Raw genomic sequence first — 15,295 nt, forward strand, 5'->3', positions numbered from 1 at the left:
ACAGACTGTGGCTCTGAGACCCGGGAACTTTGGGCCTGTGCCCCTTTTCTCCCCCTAACATGCTGCGTGGCCCCTGGGCCCGAGTTTCATCACTAAGAAGACTGGATGAAACCATTTGTGAGGTCTTTCCTGTCTCAACATTCTAGGACCCCCAAGACCCTGGAGGAGTGAGGGCTTCCAGAGAATACTTTCTTGTTAGATGAAACTTATGGGGGAAAATATCCACCAAATTCTTGTTCAACCCTTGCTTAAAAGCCCACCCAACATGTCTGCCAAATGTAATGAAATTCAAGACTAGTTATCTGTCTTGAATGATTAGGGATCTTATGGGACCCCCATCAATTAGAACAAGAACCTACGTCTTAAGGCTGAAAACAGAGGTGCAGAAATCACAGAATATCAGACTGAATGTGGACAAAAAACACCAGATACCTCTCTGAGTTTTGTGGCATTTTCCTCTTCCTCTTTGAAACTGAGTGATTCGATTGTGTTGCAGATCAAAAGAGCAGCTAGTTGAGTATTAGAGGAGGAAGGAAGATGAGGCACAAGGGAGGGGGTGAGACAGAATGACTTAATAAAGATGCACTAACTGAAGATCACAGACCCCCAAGTATCCCACCATTTCTGTCATGTGTTCCAAAATCCAAACATTAGAGGCTCATAGCTTTGGATATGAGAAGGACTTGGAATTTTTAACTCCTTGCTAATGTACTTAGAAGCTCTGGGCTGGACGGGCTCTCTAAGAGCCAGGGCATGGTTTGACACATCTCCTTCCACTACAGGGATGAGCGTGGAAACATACACTGAGGGAAAGCCTCCACCGGCCTGAACCTCTGAGTGATCACAGGCGCGAGGTCCCCTGATGCCCAGCCCTGGGCAGGCGTTATGAGCAAGAAATAAGCTTCTGCGGTGTGAGGCCACTGACATTTTAGGCTGCTTGCTATTTCGCAGAACTTCGCCTATTTTGACTGATATGACTTGAGATGTCAATAAATGGACACTCAATGAATGTTCTCAAATACATGGTCACTGAAGTGATGAGAACAGAAGAGGTTGCCAGGAGCGTTTATTTCATTGTCTGTCTCCCCTGTTAGGCAAACCATATGCCCCATGAGCTCAGGGTCTCCTCACTCGCCGCCGTGTCCACAACCCCTGACATATATGAGCTCCCACAAGTATCAACAGAATCAGAAGGCGTCACCTCTCCTGGTGAACAGCTTTCATTTCCATCTTCATCATTCCTGCCATAACTCTTACATTTTTTAATCAGCTGCCATCCTTTTATTGAAGATGCACTTCCTTTTCTCTAACAATCCCCTTAGAATGTGATACCTCAAGCCAAGCCAAGGCTCCAAGAATTGTCTGAGCAGAGCAGAGGAGAGGAGGAGGACCAGTATCAACTTGTTCCAAATGTGATGTGGCTGTCAATACGAAAATCAATCTGACACTTTTTTAAACCATCATTTTCTCAGAGTGGCCTGGGGTGGGTGGATCCTCCCAGGCTAGAGGAGGCAGGGCAAAGTCCACAGATAAATTTTCCCAAGCTTGCAATTTTCTCCCCGCCCAATGGACGAAAGGGATCCTTTTATGAGAGGATGTGAGTCTGGGTGTGAAGCCCCAGTCAGCCAGTGAGAGACCTCAGATCCCAGGAAAGCCCACTCAAAAGCCATCCACAGCTGCAAAACACCATTGAAAAGGCTTTCCACGTCATTTGATCGCCTCCTGCCAGCTTGGAGCTCCTCTTAAGGACCTCAGGCACTTTCTATTTGGAAAAAAGGTTTTTTTTGACAATTGAATTAGTTTTACATCAATTAGCCTTCTGCACCCCTTTCTCCTCCTGGTATTTCCCCCTCACACTCAGCTGCTCTCCAGAGCAGTCTTGGCGGCCAGAAGGGCTGGAGGTGGTCATGTGGTGGCTCTGCTGGGTGCTATCCATCTCTGGACATCAGAGCCTCTGCGACACTCTGAGCTCTCCCTGGGTGACCCCACAGTGGTGTCAGGGGCTCCAGACATCACATCCCCTCCTAAGCCCTTCTGCTCAGGCCAGCATCTCCTGCGGATGCCGGACAGCACCTGACCAGGGGATGCTGAGGATGGAGAGGTGGGGTCTGACTCCGCTTCTGACAGAGGCAGTGATGGACTGGGGGTGGGGCGTGAACAGCAGAGAGGAGTAAAGGGCATCCGGTCCGCATGGAGGCAGGTAACTGGGTCCAGGGTAGTCGAGGGATGAAGTCAGTGTTAACTTATCCTTTTGGCTGCAAAGGCCTTATTAAGGCCCCAGGGGAAGATGGTACTCTACAGGAGAGAGCAGATTCACTACTCAGATTCTGTTTCCTCTGAATGTCCATAATTTTATGTCTACACCCCAGAGGAGGCTTTGCTCAGAGTCGCTCTCAGCTTGCAAACGGTTGGAGCCAGCTCATCACAGGGCCCTCACTGCTGCTCCAATACCAAGGAAGCGAAGAAGAGTCATCACACAGCACTGACAAGGAAGCGTAGCGAAAGAAGAGGAGGAGAGCGAGGAGTGGAGGAAGGAAGCAAAAAGAGAAGCAGAAGGGAAGAGGAGAGAGGAGTAACGAGAAGGTTCCATTCACAAGAGTAATAAACATATACATCACTTGAGCATAAACACAACAAGAATGTGCAGTCTGTGTGTAGAAAATGCACTACTGAGATCCCTCAAGGAACACTTGGGTCGATGGAAATGTGTGCCGGTGGGGGGCACTTCATACTCTAAATAAGCAATTCTCCGCAAAACAATCACAATTCCAACAGGATTTTTTTTCAAATCATTTAATATCTTGATTTGAAAAAAGGTAAGATTAGCTAACATTCTTAAAAAATCATGAAAGAGAACATGTACTGACAAATGTTGAGATAGATTATAAAGCTACGATAATTTAAAAATTGTTGGGCTGGCCCAGAAATGCCAAGTCAACAGAACAGAGTTAACTGACGCTAATCAAGCTGAGAGGGGAAGCTGGGGATGTTGACAGTTTGTCCCTGTCTTCACACTCTTTGCAGCACGTTATCCTGTCCCAGCCTAAATGCCTTAGGTTTTGAGAACATCTGGAGACGTTTTAAGTTGGGCTGGCATCTTTAAGCCCATCTTCAAGATGGAGCAACTTGTCAGGGTGGGAGGGTATAGCTCAGTGGTAGAGTGTGTGCTTAGCATGCACAAGGTCCTGGGTTCAATTCCCAGTACCTCCCTTAAAAAAAATAAAACAAATAAATAAATAAAACCTAATTACCTCCTCCCCCAACAAAAAAACCCCCCAGCAATTTAAGATGGAGCAACTTGTCCAGGGTGACTAAGGGCAGAGGATCCACCCCAGGTCAGGACTCTACTTCCCAGCCATGGGCTTGGCGCACAGCCCTTTAGAGCCATCACGGTGACCTTATGGAAATCCATGACATCATGTGTGAGCTGTGCCTGAGTCCCCATCTGGAACATATCTGGGCTAGTGGGGCAGGGTGGAGGTGGGAGATGGGGTGAGCCCCATCAGTCCTTGCCCTGCACAGGGTTGAGCCCAAGAAGAGGTCATGTTCCTAGAGACATGTTTAATTCAACAAATACTTATTTATCGAGTGCTGGATACATTCCAGGCACTGGCAGGCCCTCCGCAGCTCCATAACCCACTCAAGATCTTGCCTACATTCCCCTCTGCCTCCCTTGGCCCCTCCCACCACAGCTCCGGGCCTTCATGTCTATTGCCCCTTGGCCCCTCTTGCCCAAAAGGCAGCGTGGCCTAATGGTGGAAACACACCAGCTTCATCACTGATGGTCTAGAGTTCTGGTCCTTGCTCTGGCACAAATTCACCCTAGGGCTGCAGCTTCACCTCCCGGGTGTGGTTCCTTTGTCTGTCAGGAGGACAATGTTCCCTTCCCAACCCAGCTCCTGGTGGTAGCTGTGAATCTGGAGCAGGGCCAGCAAACCATGACCCATGGGTCAAATCTGGCCCATCACCTGCTTCTGTATATCCCCCAAGCAAAGTGTAGATTTTATATTTTTAAGTGGTTGAAAAAAATCTGAAGAACAGTATTACTTTGTGACATGTGAAAATTACATGAAATTCAAGTTTTGAGGTCCATAAATTAAGTTTCGGTGGAACACAGCCACACCTACTCACTTAGGTATCATTCATGGCTGCTTTTCTGCAGGAAAGGCAAGGCTGAGCAGTTGTAACAGAGACCAAATGGCCTTGAAAGCCTGACATATTTGCTATCTGGCCTTTCCAGAGCAAGTTTGCTTATCCCTGGTCTAGAACATTAAAACTATGTCCTAGAAGTCACTTCATACATGGAGAGACTTATGGGTACGAAGTCTGGGCATGGAGACAGGACCACAGCAGGGACAGAAAACCCGACCTTCTGAAATGATGCAGGTCAAGAACCGGATTGGATGTTCTACCAGACTGTCACCTGTCAGGGCACGCAGCTGTAGGGGCTGTCCAAGGAGAGGGACGGGAGGGAGGAACGCGCCCCCAGCCAGCTCCATGGGCCAAACCCACGTCAAAGCCCCCCCACCCCTTCCCTCACTCATCACAGCCACCCCACCCCACCCTACTTTCCATGGCTCTCCCTCCCTCCCCTCCAGTCCCACTCACGTGATCTCATTGTTCATGTCGGTGATGTCAATTCTGTCCAGGAACCAGCCTGGTCTGTTGCCTGAGTTGTCATGGCGAATCCGAACCTTGGTCAGGGCCCCCAGGTCAATGGCATAGATGGTGAAGGTGTCTGTCTGAGAAGGGTCAGAGTAGCACTCAGGGGATGGCAGCCTTCCCCACCTTGCCATCAGCTTCACCCTCCCAGGACCTGGGGCAGCCTGAGGCCGGCTGTAAGACCCAAGTCATTAAGGTGGGGGGCATGGAAAATGCAGCCAGTTGTCTTGTGTTTGCACTACTGGTTTCTGTTTTTGTTCTTGTTTTTGAGTTATCATAAACATACAATATTGTATTAGTTTCAAGTGCACAACATAGTGGTTCAATATTTTTATACATTATGAAATGATCACCACATAAGACCAGTTACCATCGTCATCACAGAGGTGTTACAACATTAATGACTATACTCCCTATGTGTATTACATCTCTGTGACTTATTTATTTTATAGATGAAAGTGTGTGCCTCTAATTCCCTTCATCAGTTGCACTATTGTCTTTTCACCCACCCCTGCCAGGGGGTCCTCCTGTGTCCCGGAAAGTGGAGGGAGGAGTAGGAGGCTAATGAAGGTGACCATGAGAGGGGGCAGAGGAGAAGACACGTTGGCTGGACCATTGCATTTGTGTCGTGGGGTATGTGTGCCTGTTGCTTGGGTGTGCACTGAGACCATGTGCTTGTGTGCACATATGTGCATAAACTCTTCCAACCACCAATTTTGATTAAATACTTACTACGAGCCAAAGTGCAAACCCCAACTGATTGACAGAATTCAAAGTGTAAGAGTTGGACTTGCTCACCATTCAGGTGGGAAGAGAGAATGTTTATGACCCAAGTGTATGCATGTGCACTGGACGAGACAGATGACACCAGGACCAGACAGATGACACCAGGACCCGATAAGTAAATGGGGTCATCTTGGCTATAACTTTTCAAACTATTTATATTGAAAAGCATTCCAAATCTACAGGAGATTTACAGAAATAGAAGAATGAAATTTTGTACACCCTTCACTTAGATTTTGCAACACTTGCTTTCTCTCTCATTCTTTCACTCTTGCTCATTCTCTATTTTTTTTCTGAATCATTTGAAAATGTATGGCAGGTATCATGCCTCCTCACTCCTAAATTCTTCAGCGTAGATTTTCTAAGAGCAAGGACATTCTCATAAAATCACAGTACAATTACCAAATTCAGGAACCTTAACATCAACACAATACTATCTAACATACAGTCCATAGTCAAATTTTATCAACTGTAACAGCAACATCCTTTATAACAATTTTCTTCCAACACCAACCATCATAAAGGCCATAATTTTTAAAGGAAAGGACTGAAACACAGAAATAAACCCTGATCCTCAAGTCATGGGAAGGTAATGTTAAAAGAAAAAGCAGGGGACATCTGAAATAAACCAAGCAATGAGTCCAGAAGTATTTTTGTGTTGTTGTTGTTTTCAAGTTTTTTGGGGGAGGATAGTAGGTAATTAGGTTTTTATTTCTTTATTTTAATGGAGGCACTAGGGATTGAACCCAGGACCTAGTGCATTGCTAAGCACCACTGAGCTATACCCTTCCCCCTTCAGAAGTATTTTTAGTGGGTTTGGTTTATTTCTGTTCTGGGTTGAAGAGGGAATCTGGCTTTGGTTCTCTGGCAGAAATGGGAAAGGTGAGATGGAGGACAGTCTTTTGGCCAGAGGACATTGTAAAATCTCAAAAGACAAGGATGACAGCTATATTTTTCCATGCTTTTCCTACTCTACCTGGAGGAGGGAGGTGCACGCATTTCTTTTAATTCTCAAAGCCTTCGGGGCTCCCACTGCCGCAGGATGTAGATTCGGCTTCTCAGCCTGTCTTTCAAGCCTCTCGTGCCCCTTCCCATCCCTTAAATCGGTCCCAGTAAGCTTCCCAGAGGCAGCACCCTCCATGGCTTGGCATTAACTACAGCATAGCAAATAGCCCCACTGTCCTCCAACTGGCCTTCCACGCTTCCACCCCCATGTCTTTGTTATGCAATCCCATCTTCAGAAAATACCTCTCGCTGTCATCTTGGACACCCACACCATACTCATCCACCAAGGCCCAGTTCACACCTCTCCTTCCTGCCAAGTTCTCCCCAAAGCACCATCTTACAGTTAGCACATCCTCTTTGAATCGCTGCTCCAGCCACTCAGTACCTGAGCATCTGCACCAAAACTGTCTGCAGTTAGTTCCTGCGGGCTTCCTGGTGCCGGACGCCCACTTGTACCTTTCTTATAAACTCGACCACAAAGTGCCAGGGCTTCCAGAGGAGGTGATTTCTTTATACTTGGTTGGCTTCAGCAGGGCACACTACTGGACTGGGGCTGCCTCGGGAATCATCATCTGAGTCCCACCCGCCACCCAAGGGCCAGAGAGCCCACACCCTACCTGCCCCTGCTCAAACTTGTTGGACTTGTCTGACTTCTTCAGGGGCCGCTCGCCCGTGTCCCCGTATTCCTCGCCATAGATGGTCAGGAAGACGTTGGCATCGGTACCGGCCTTGGGCACATTCCCTGTGATCACCTGGACCTCGTAGGTGTTGGCTGGGGACATAGGAAGATGCAGCATTGAGGACCCCGGGGCTCAGCCCCTTGTGTCCAGCGAGATGGTGGGAGCAGTAAGGAACTACGGGTACACCTATATCTATGCTAACCTGGAACCCAACCTGCTCCTCCCCCCTACCCAAGACACCCCTTGACTATGAAGCCCAAGAGGCTGAGAGTCATGGCAAAACTCGCCCTCAGCAGCCCTCCTGCTGATGTCCCCTGACACTGAGTAACAGCGAGTTCCATCAGGGCTCCTCCCCAGCGCCTCGGGACCAGGGCCGCTGGAACCCAACAGAGAACGGGCATTTCAGACCCAGGTCAGGAGAGCTGTGGGGCCCCTCCCCCTCCCCCTCCCTGGGCCCCCCAGGGGCCCGCTGACCCCTCCCCAGGCTTACGCTCAGGACCCCCTCGGCCCGCGGGCACCAGCTCCACGACCAGTTCATTGTCCTCCTTGCCGCGGGCCAGCCAGCGGTGGGCTTCGAACTTGTACTCCTGGATCACCTCCTGCATCCCAGGCCCCAGCTCATCCTCCTCCTCCTCCTCCTCCTCCGTCTCTGTCTCCTCCTCCTCCTCCTCCGAGGACTCCTCTGATGAGGACTCCTCCTCCTCGTCCCCCTCCTCCTCGTCGTCGCTGCCCTTCTTCTTCTTCTTCTTCTTCTTCTTCTTCCTCTGCAGCTTGGCCTTCAGACGCTCCTTCCTGAGCAGTTGCCGCAGCTTGTCCCTCTCCTTCTTCTTCCGCGCCTCCTCCTCGGCCGTGAGGCTCGCCTCGCGCACCGCCAGGTGCCGCAGCCACACGGTGTCCACGAACCAGCTGGGCCCGAAGCCCTCGCCCGTGTGGCCGAGCCGGATCTTGAAGACCTCGCCCACGTCCGCCGCCTCCAGCTGGGCAGAGCGCGGGGCGGTGGCTGGGGTGGCCCGGGCCACCTCCCCGTGCCCTCTCCTCCCACCACGGGGCTGGGCGCCGCCTGTGCGCGGAGCCGCGGGATGGAGGGGCGCGGGACCTCTGAGCCCAAAGCCTCCCCGGCCCCTTCTCCCCGGCACGTCCAGCCTGGCTTCTCCGCCAGCCATCAGGACCTCTGGCTGGCGCCACCCTCCACCCAAACTTCCCTTTTAAACCCCTGTGATGCTCAGGATGGTCTCAATCCCCCTATCCTTTACACACACACACACACACACACACACACACACACACACACACACACACACTCTAATCACGCACATCACACTCATTCCTATTTTTCTCATTTCCATATCTTTGTTCATGCGGTTCCCTCCCCCAGAAGGCCATTATCCCCTCCTCTACTTTAACCAAAACCTATTCATTTCAATTTCTGAACTTTCTTACTACTTTTTTTCATTTTGTGCTTTTCTGTGTTCTCTTTCCAAACATTTTTTCAGCATTAATCGTATCTAACTTTTGTAGTAAGCCAAAAAAAAATGTTATTTTTTCAAAAAGAAAAGTGCCATTCACACCCCCAGAGGCCCCGGGCCCGTCCCCTGCACCAGGCCTCTCGCGTCTGAGAGCTGGGAGGGGGCCCAGGGCTGGGATGGGGTCCTGGCCTGGCCTGCATGGCCTCTTTGCTTGCAGGCGCTAGTGTCTGCCCACTCAGGGGGCAATTCCTGAGGGCAGGGACCACTCCTTCTTGCCTTTCTCCCCCACTGGGCCTAGCGCACAGCTGCCTCAAAGGGTGGTGTCAGTGGATTTCACTTTCCTTCAGAGGATCAGGTCCTCAACCTCTGATCTGTCATTCTGTTCTGAGCCTCACATTAAGCGGAAATCTAGACCCCGCAGAGCCCAGAGGACAGTTCGCATGGAGTCCCTGCCTTTGGGCCACTCTTAGAACTCCCTGTGCTGACAGGCCCTTGTCTGGGGTTTGACACTCCCCAAAGCCCAGTGTCACCAGTTCTCTCACCTGTGTGCTGGAGAGACTGAGGCCTGGGGCTGTCCCCATGATTGGAGCCCACTTTCCCACCCTGGAGGCCAGACCTAGATGAAAACTCAGGTGTTCTGACTCCCTGTTCATGAAGTTACAATGCAGGCAAAACCACCTTTGTGAGACAATTATTAGCCAGAATGGAGCCCAGGACCCCAGAAAGGGGGACATATTCTTCTCAACTATGTAGGGGATGGGCTCTGGGTACGGGAAGCCCCTTCCTCAGCAGGTTCCACCTCCTCTCCTGCATTTCCCAGGTCACAGCATCCTTGCAATCAATCTCTCCAGGGGGGCTCGCTTGCCGTCCCCTCTCCCTGCATCTCTGCCCAGGTGGAAATGCATCCACCACCACGTCCAGCCACGTGGTCAGTTGGCATCTGCAAGATGCTCTGCTCTGTTCCACCTCCACGACTGGTCAGTTTCCCAAGCACTTTCCCTGACGTTGACTATTTTGATTCTTCCAGGGACCATGAAACAGGCCAGGCAGGTGTCACGAAGCTAGGTTTGAACTGCTGAAGAAGCTAAGGCTCAGAGAGTTCCTTCACCTGCTCAGCAGTGTAACGAGGCGGGTGGACTCCATGAGGCTCCCCCAGTGCCAGCGTTCCATACACCTGTGACCCTGGCCCAGCTCAGCCAGGACCCTCTCTGTGGGGCACTGGGTTAGGACTCTCTGGTGAGGGCCAAACTGCTTATGGCGCACAGACACTCACAGAGCACCCAGCATGAACATAATTCCTGCATACACATATCTGCAGACAGACACACGTACACACACACTCATATCCCACAGAAAACATTCATGTCCCCCCAAGGGCATCCTCCTCTCCTGCCAACAACATGCTCATATTCTTACCTCATTTTCTCATCTCTCAAAGGGAAGTGAGGAGGCCAGAGCACTCAGAACACAGCTAGGAGACCCCAAGCCTCCCAGCATCCTGCCTGCGAGGCATGGCCCTCCCCTTGGGCTGAGTGAGCTGTAGCATCTGGGGCCACAAGGCTCGGAGTGGATGGAGTATCCATGGACCTTGCACCATATTTTGCTAAACCAGAATCAGCCACTCCCGTGGTTCTCAGTGTTGGCAGCACATTAGTATCACTGGTAGCGCTCTCAGAAACGCACCCAGAAAACATCTCCCACCACGGAGGTTCTGATTCAACTGACCCAGGAGTAGACCAGGCAGCACTTTGTCCTTAAAGCTCCCCAGGTGATTCAAATAAGAAGCCAGAGCTGAGAACCAACCCCTCCATTTTCAGACATCGCTGGGCCCCCTCTTGGCACCCCTGCTGCCTTGCCCCCCACCACACACACACCTGGAATGTGTCCTTGGATGCCCGATCAAAAACTTTCGAGCGGCTGGAGAGGAAGAGCACTTCTGTCTTGCCTTCCTCGCCGTAGATCTGCAGGTAGACCCGGGCCGTGGTGCTTGCACCGCCCACATCCCCCGTCCAAATCTCAACCTCATAGTGGATCACTGCGTGGGCACACGGGGGAGAAATGGGACATTTAGTGATAAGAACAGTAGTAATGACAGTTACAGAGCAAACATTTCCTGAGCCTGCACCTTGTATCTGGTGCTTCTTAGGCATTATCTCATCCAGTCCTCCCACGAGGTCATGAATGAGTACTATCATTTCCATTTTGCAGACTGACAAACTGAGGCTTAGAGGAATTGAGTAGGGGGTGGAAGTGGCAAAGCCAAGTAATTAGACTCCAAAGCTCAGTTACCCACTACATGTATCCTCTGGAACCAGGCATGAGGAGCAGTCAGTACACAAGCTGGCACTCTCTGTTCTGTGCCTACCCCTGGGCAGGCACCCCAAGGCAGAAAGAAGCAAAAGGCTGTGTGTTTGGTTTTTTTCCTTATTTTCAGCAGGGGACAAGGGATCGAAATTACAGTTTTCGTCTAAGTATATGCACCTTTCAGATGAAATCAACAGATACAGCTACCCAGGGAGAACCGTCTGTGTTTTGAACCAGCGCTTTATGCAGCTGTTAAGAGGGTGGACATGTGTTATAAGTATTCACCACGAGAGGGCGCTTCCCATTGGAGAGCAAATGTCTCCCAGAACTCTGGGACCATATTTTTTCAAAGTGACTGTTACAAGACTTGCCCTCTCAGCAATGCTGTAGGACAAAATCGTAGTTTTTTTTCAAGTGAAGGCTGTTATTTTCATCAAGATGAGGGATCCCCCATTACCAAAGCAAGGTGAGAAACTGAAGGCTGAACACAAGAGGACTGGCTGAGAGCCTGAAGACACTGAACTAGAGATAACGGGCTCAGGAGGGAGTGAGGGTGGACTAGTAAAAGCTGGCATTCTGAATGGAGAGAACCCCAAGCCCCGTCCCCTTTCTGGGTTCTCGGAACAATAGGTAGTCAGGATTATGCAGAATTCTCTGAGCATTCAGAGAACAAGAGCCAGCTATTGAAAATGAACATATAGTAGCTGAAATAAAACATTCTGAAGCAAGGATAGAGTCAAGGACAGCTATAAAGAACAAAAAGGAAATTTCCCAAAAACAAGTGGCAAATGACAAAGGGAAGAGAACCAGAGGAAGTCGGACATCTAAGAGCTCAGTTCTAAAGAAAACAGTGGAGATAGAGAGTTGGAAATTGTCAAAGAAATAATACAAAAAAAAAAAAAGTCCCAGAACTAAAAACAATGCTTCTAGATTGAAGGAGCCTGTGAGTTCCCAGAACAATGGATGAGACTAAAATCACAAAAGGCAGTGAGGATATCACGAAATTTCAGAAAGCCAGGGATAAAAGCAGGATCCTCCAGGCTTTTAGAGAGAAAACCCCTAAAGGGTTGGACAGCAGAATGGTCTCAGGCTTCTTAACTGCAACCTTAGGAGCTGGAAGATGGTGGAATCATTCCTTCTAAGCTCTAAGGGAAAAGAGGTTCTAACTCGAATTCTCTAACAAGCCAAATCATGGATCAATGGTGACAGTAGACTAAAGACATCAAAGACATTCAGGGTCTCTACACTCCTCTTCCATGCACCTTTTCCCAGGAAACTACCAGTGAAGAATGTGTTCTACCAAAATGAGGGGGCAAAGCAAAGAAGAGCAAGATATGAAATCCAGGTAACAGGAGATCCAACCCAGAAGAGGGGAGAATGGAATTTCCAAAAAGAGGGTCCAAAGGAGGTCTCAAAAGGACAGGTTCATGGCAGCCTACAGAGCAGGCCAGACTTTCCCTTGAGGCAGGGACTGGGGGAGAAGGAGGTGGAGAGGAAACCAGCAGAACTCCTGTTGGGTTTTGAACATATGGAAAGAAGTTTAGTTCTACTGGAGAAAGGGAGATAAGATGGGGTTATGAAAGAACTGCATCCCACCCTAATGGTTGGATTCATATGTTGGATCCCTAAGCCTGGGTATCTCAGAATGTGACTATTTGAAGACAGGATCCTTACAGAGATGATTAAGTTAAAATGAGGCTATCAAGGTGGGTCCCAATCCAATATGACTGGTGTCCCTATAAGAAGAGATTGGGACACAGACGTGCACAGGCACACAGCAAAGACCTTGTGAGAGACGGTGAGAAGGTGGCCATCTCCAAGCCAAGGAGAGAGGTCACAGGAGAAACCCAGCCTGCTGACACCTCCACCTTGGACTCCCAGCCTCCAGAGCTGGGAGAAAACAAATTTTTGTTACTTAAGCCACCTACTCTGTGGTATTTTGTTATGGTAGCCCTAGCAGACTAAGATAGAGATGGGGATACGAATGGGTATTTAGAAATACAGATGGGTATATAGAAAACTACACCGATGAATCAATGAGGCTATTATCAACTCCAGAAAAAAACCAAAAAGTTGTATAAAGATGAAATATAATTATTATAAGTAGCTGTCTCAGGAGTGAATGATATTTAAGTCGTTATAATACTGTACAAATCAAATATTGATTGCTGAAGGCTGGAAGGAGGGGAAACATCTGTGTGCACGTGTGTGTGTGTGAGAAAAGCTAAATCCTCCTCTTGCATAATAGGAAGTCACTATTAATGTCTATGATGGAAAAATCAAGAAATTGATAAATATATTATTGAAAATATGGAGATCCATTTCAGAGGAAAAGGGAAAGTCATTAAAAAGTTGTTACCTCTGTGAGACAGGAGGTAGCTGAGGAACTGCTTCTTTTTTATCTTTATCTTGTTAACTAGTTCCTGTATCACTCTGATGGAGACCGAGTTTTAACTTATAAAGAGCGGGAAAGAGTTGATTCTTCACAATGGCAGGTACCATTGCCAAGTGTGTGAATGTGACACAGCCCTCAAGGAATTTACAGGTTAGTTGGGGAGAGAAAATGCACGCAATGAAAAGACACAGGGAGCTCTGGAAGAGGAAAAGGTGGGTTTGTACTGGGGTCCTTTCTCAGCAAGTTTCCTGCGCACGTGAGCCTCAGATGGCTGCTTTCGGGGTAGATGTAGAAATGCAAAGGGGAGGGAAGGGACAGTGTGCCAGGTTTTGGTCCCACCGTCTTTCTAACCCTCTAAATAACCTCTTGTTTCCTGACCCCTTCCTAATCTATGACGCTCACATCCTGTGCAATGGTGGCCAGATCGCCTTGATCTTCACCTCCACTCAGAGATGTCACCACCCTGTCCAAGAAAGTCCCTGACCCCCATGCCATTGCTAACCCCCATCCCACTTCATTCTCCTCATAGCTCTTACTTGGCATTATATTATGTATTCATTGTTTGCCTCCCCTGGTGGGATGTAAAGTCCATGAGGACAAAGATTTGGTCTGTTTTGCTCATGGTTGCCTCTGCAAAGCCTAGGGCAGTGCTGGCACAGAAGAATATTCAACAAACACTTATCGAATAAGAGAATGAACAAACAGCTTATCTCCTCAGCCAGTCTGCCCTGGGGGAAGACTTTTTCCCAAACTCCTCTGTACACAGGGCTGAGAAGGTTTATTTTTTAATAAAGTCATTTGCTGCCTTGATCCCAGAAAACAATGTTTCATCCATTGAGTCCTCAGTTTCCTCGTCTGTAAAATGAGCCCCCTCTCCCTTCCAGAGCCATGTACCAGGGGCAGCTGGAAGCTTCCCCTTTGAGACAGGATCCAAGTTGCCCACAGCCCCTCCTCCTTCCCCACCAACCCACCCCACCAGGAGCATTGTTGACCATCCCACCCCGGCCACCTCGGCCTCCATACGTTTCTGGATCTCCACAACCTCACTGGGGTACAGCTCCACCTCCAGGTGCCCGTCTGCCTGGTCCTTGTCCAGCCAGCGGTTGGCAGGGAAGGTGTACTGCTTGCCTTGGCGGGGCACGCGGATCTGGACGCTGCCCAGGAACCAGCTGGCGTGCAAGCCCGTGTTGTCATGCCCAATCACCAGCCGGTTGATCTGGAAGGTGGGACGCCGGTGAGCAAGGAGTCGGTAGGTTCAAACCTCCATCCCTCCATCCCTCCATCCCTCCATCCCTACTCCCCAGACAGCAGCACCAACCGTTCTCCCTCTCCTCAACACAGTCTTCTGTTCCTCGTTCGTTCCTCAGGACAGGCACACTCACCAGGAGAAGACTGGGTCCCAGTCCTGTCTACCATCAGCCAACAGGGGGAGGAGGGTACTCCTCCTGCCTGGAGGCTCTGTTGCCTTCTTTTTAATCCAACTCATCTCCTGGGAGAGTTGGGAGAAGCAAGTGAGGGAACAGGTGTGGTGACATGAGCTTTAAAAGCTCCAGTACGCTCTGCGTGTTAGGTGGTGTGCTGCATCAGAAGTGGGGCTGTACAGGCAAACATTCAAGTGTCAACCATCCGCCTCTGAGAGCTGCGTTCATGATTTGGCTTTGCTTTGTTTTAAACAATGGACTATCCTACGTATTTCTGCATTTCTTCCTTGACATCCCCATCCTACAGGAGACAGAATATGCAGACAGCCTCCTAGGGTTCTGGCCTTCTGGGTCCAATTCCTCCTCTCTTAGAACTAAGGTGCATTTTCCCCCAGTAACACTCCAGTTGCTTCGCTAGTTTACAGTTTAGCATCGTTGCCCACGGGCAACATAGATGAGTGCATAGGTGATTGTGTTACCATCCTTAAATGTACCTAGCTCTCAATGTTCAAATTACTTTGATTTTTTTTTTTTGAAAGGCTGCATGCAAGGCAGATCTAACACCAGATGGAAGTATCA

At 49.5% G+C, this 15,295-nt stretch overlaps 1 protein-coding gene across 2 annotated transcripts in view; it reads right to left on the minus strand.

Moving 5' to 3' along the window:
- LOXHD1 (lipoxygenase homology PLAT domains 1) overlaps positions 1-15,295 on the minus strand; it is a 152,397-nt gene that overhangs the window by 62,752 nt on the left and 74,350 nt on the right. For both annotated transcript variants that reach the window (XM_074355238.1, XM_074355237.1), the window contains exons 17-21: positions 14,319-14,511; positions 10,471-10,631; positions 7,621-8,107; positions 7,068-7,222; positions 4,609-4,742 (exon numbers count right to left, since the gene is read on the minus strand). In XM_074355238.1, the coding sequence (XP_074211339.1) occupies positions 4,609-4,742; positions 7,068-7,222; positions 7,621-8,107; positions 10,471-10,631; positions 14,319-14,511 (1,130 nt within the window). The remainder of the gene's footprint in view (positions 1-4,608; positions 4,743-7,067; positions 7,223-7,620; positions 8,108-10,470; positions 10,632-14,318; positions 14,512-15,295) is intronic.

Source organism: Camelus bactrianus, chromosome 30 (genome assembly GCF_048773025.1).
Source record: "Camelus bactrianus isolate YW-2024 breed Bactrian camel chromosome 30, ASM4877302v1, whole genome shotgun sequence".
Classification (NCBI taxonomy): domain Eukaryota; kingdom Metazoa; phylum Chordata; class Mammalia; order Artiodactyla; family Camelidae; genus Camelus; species Camelus bactrianus.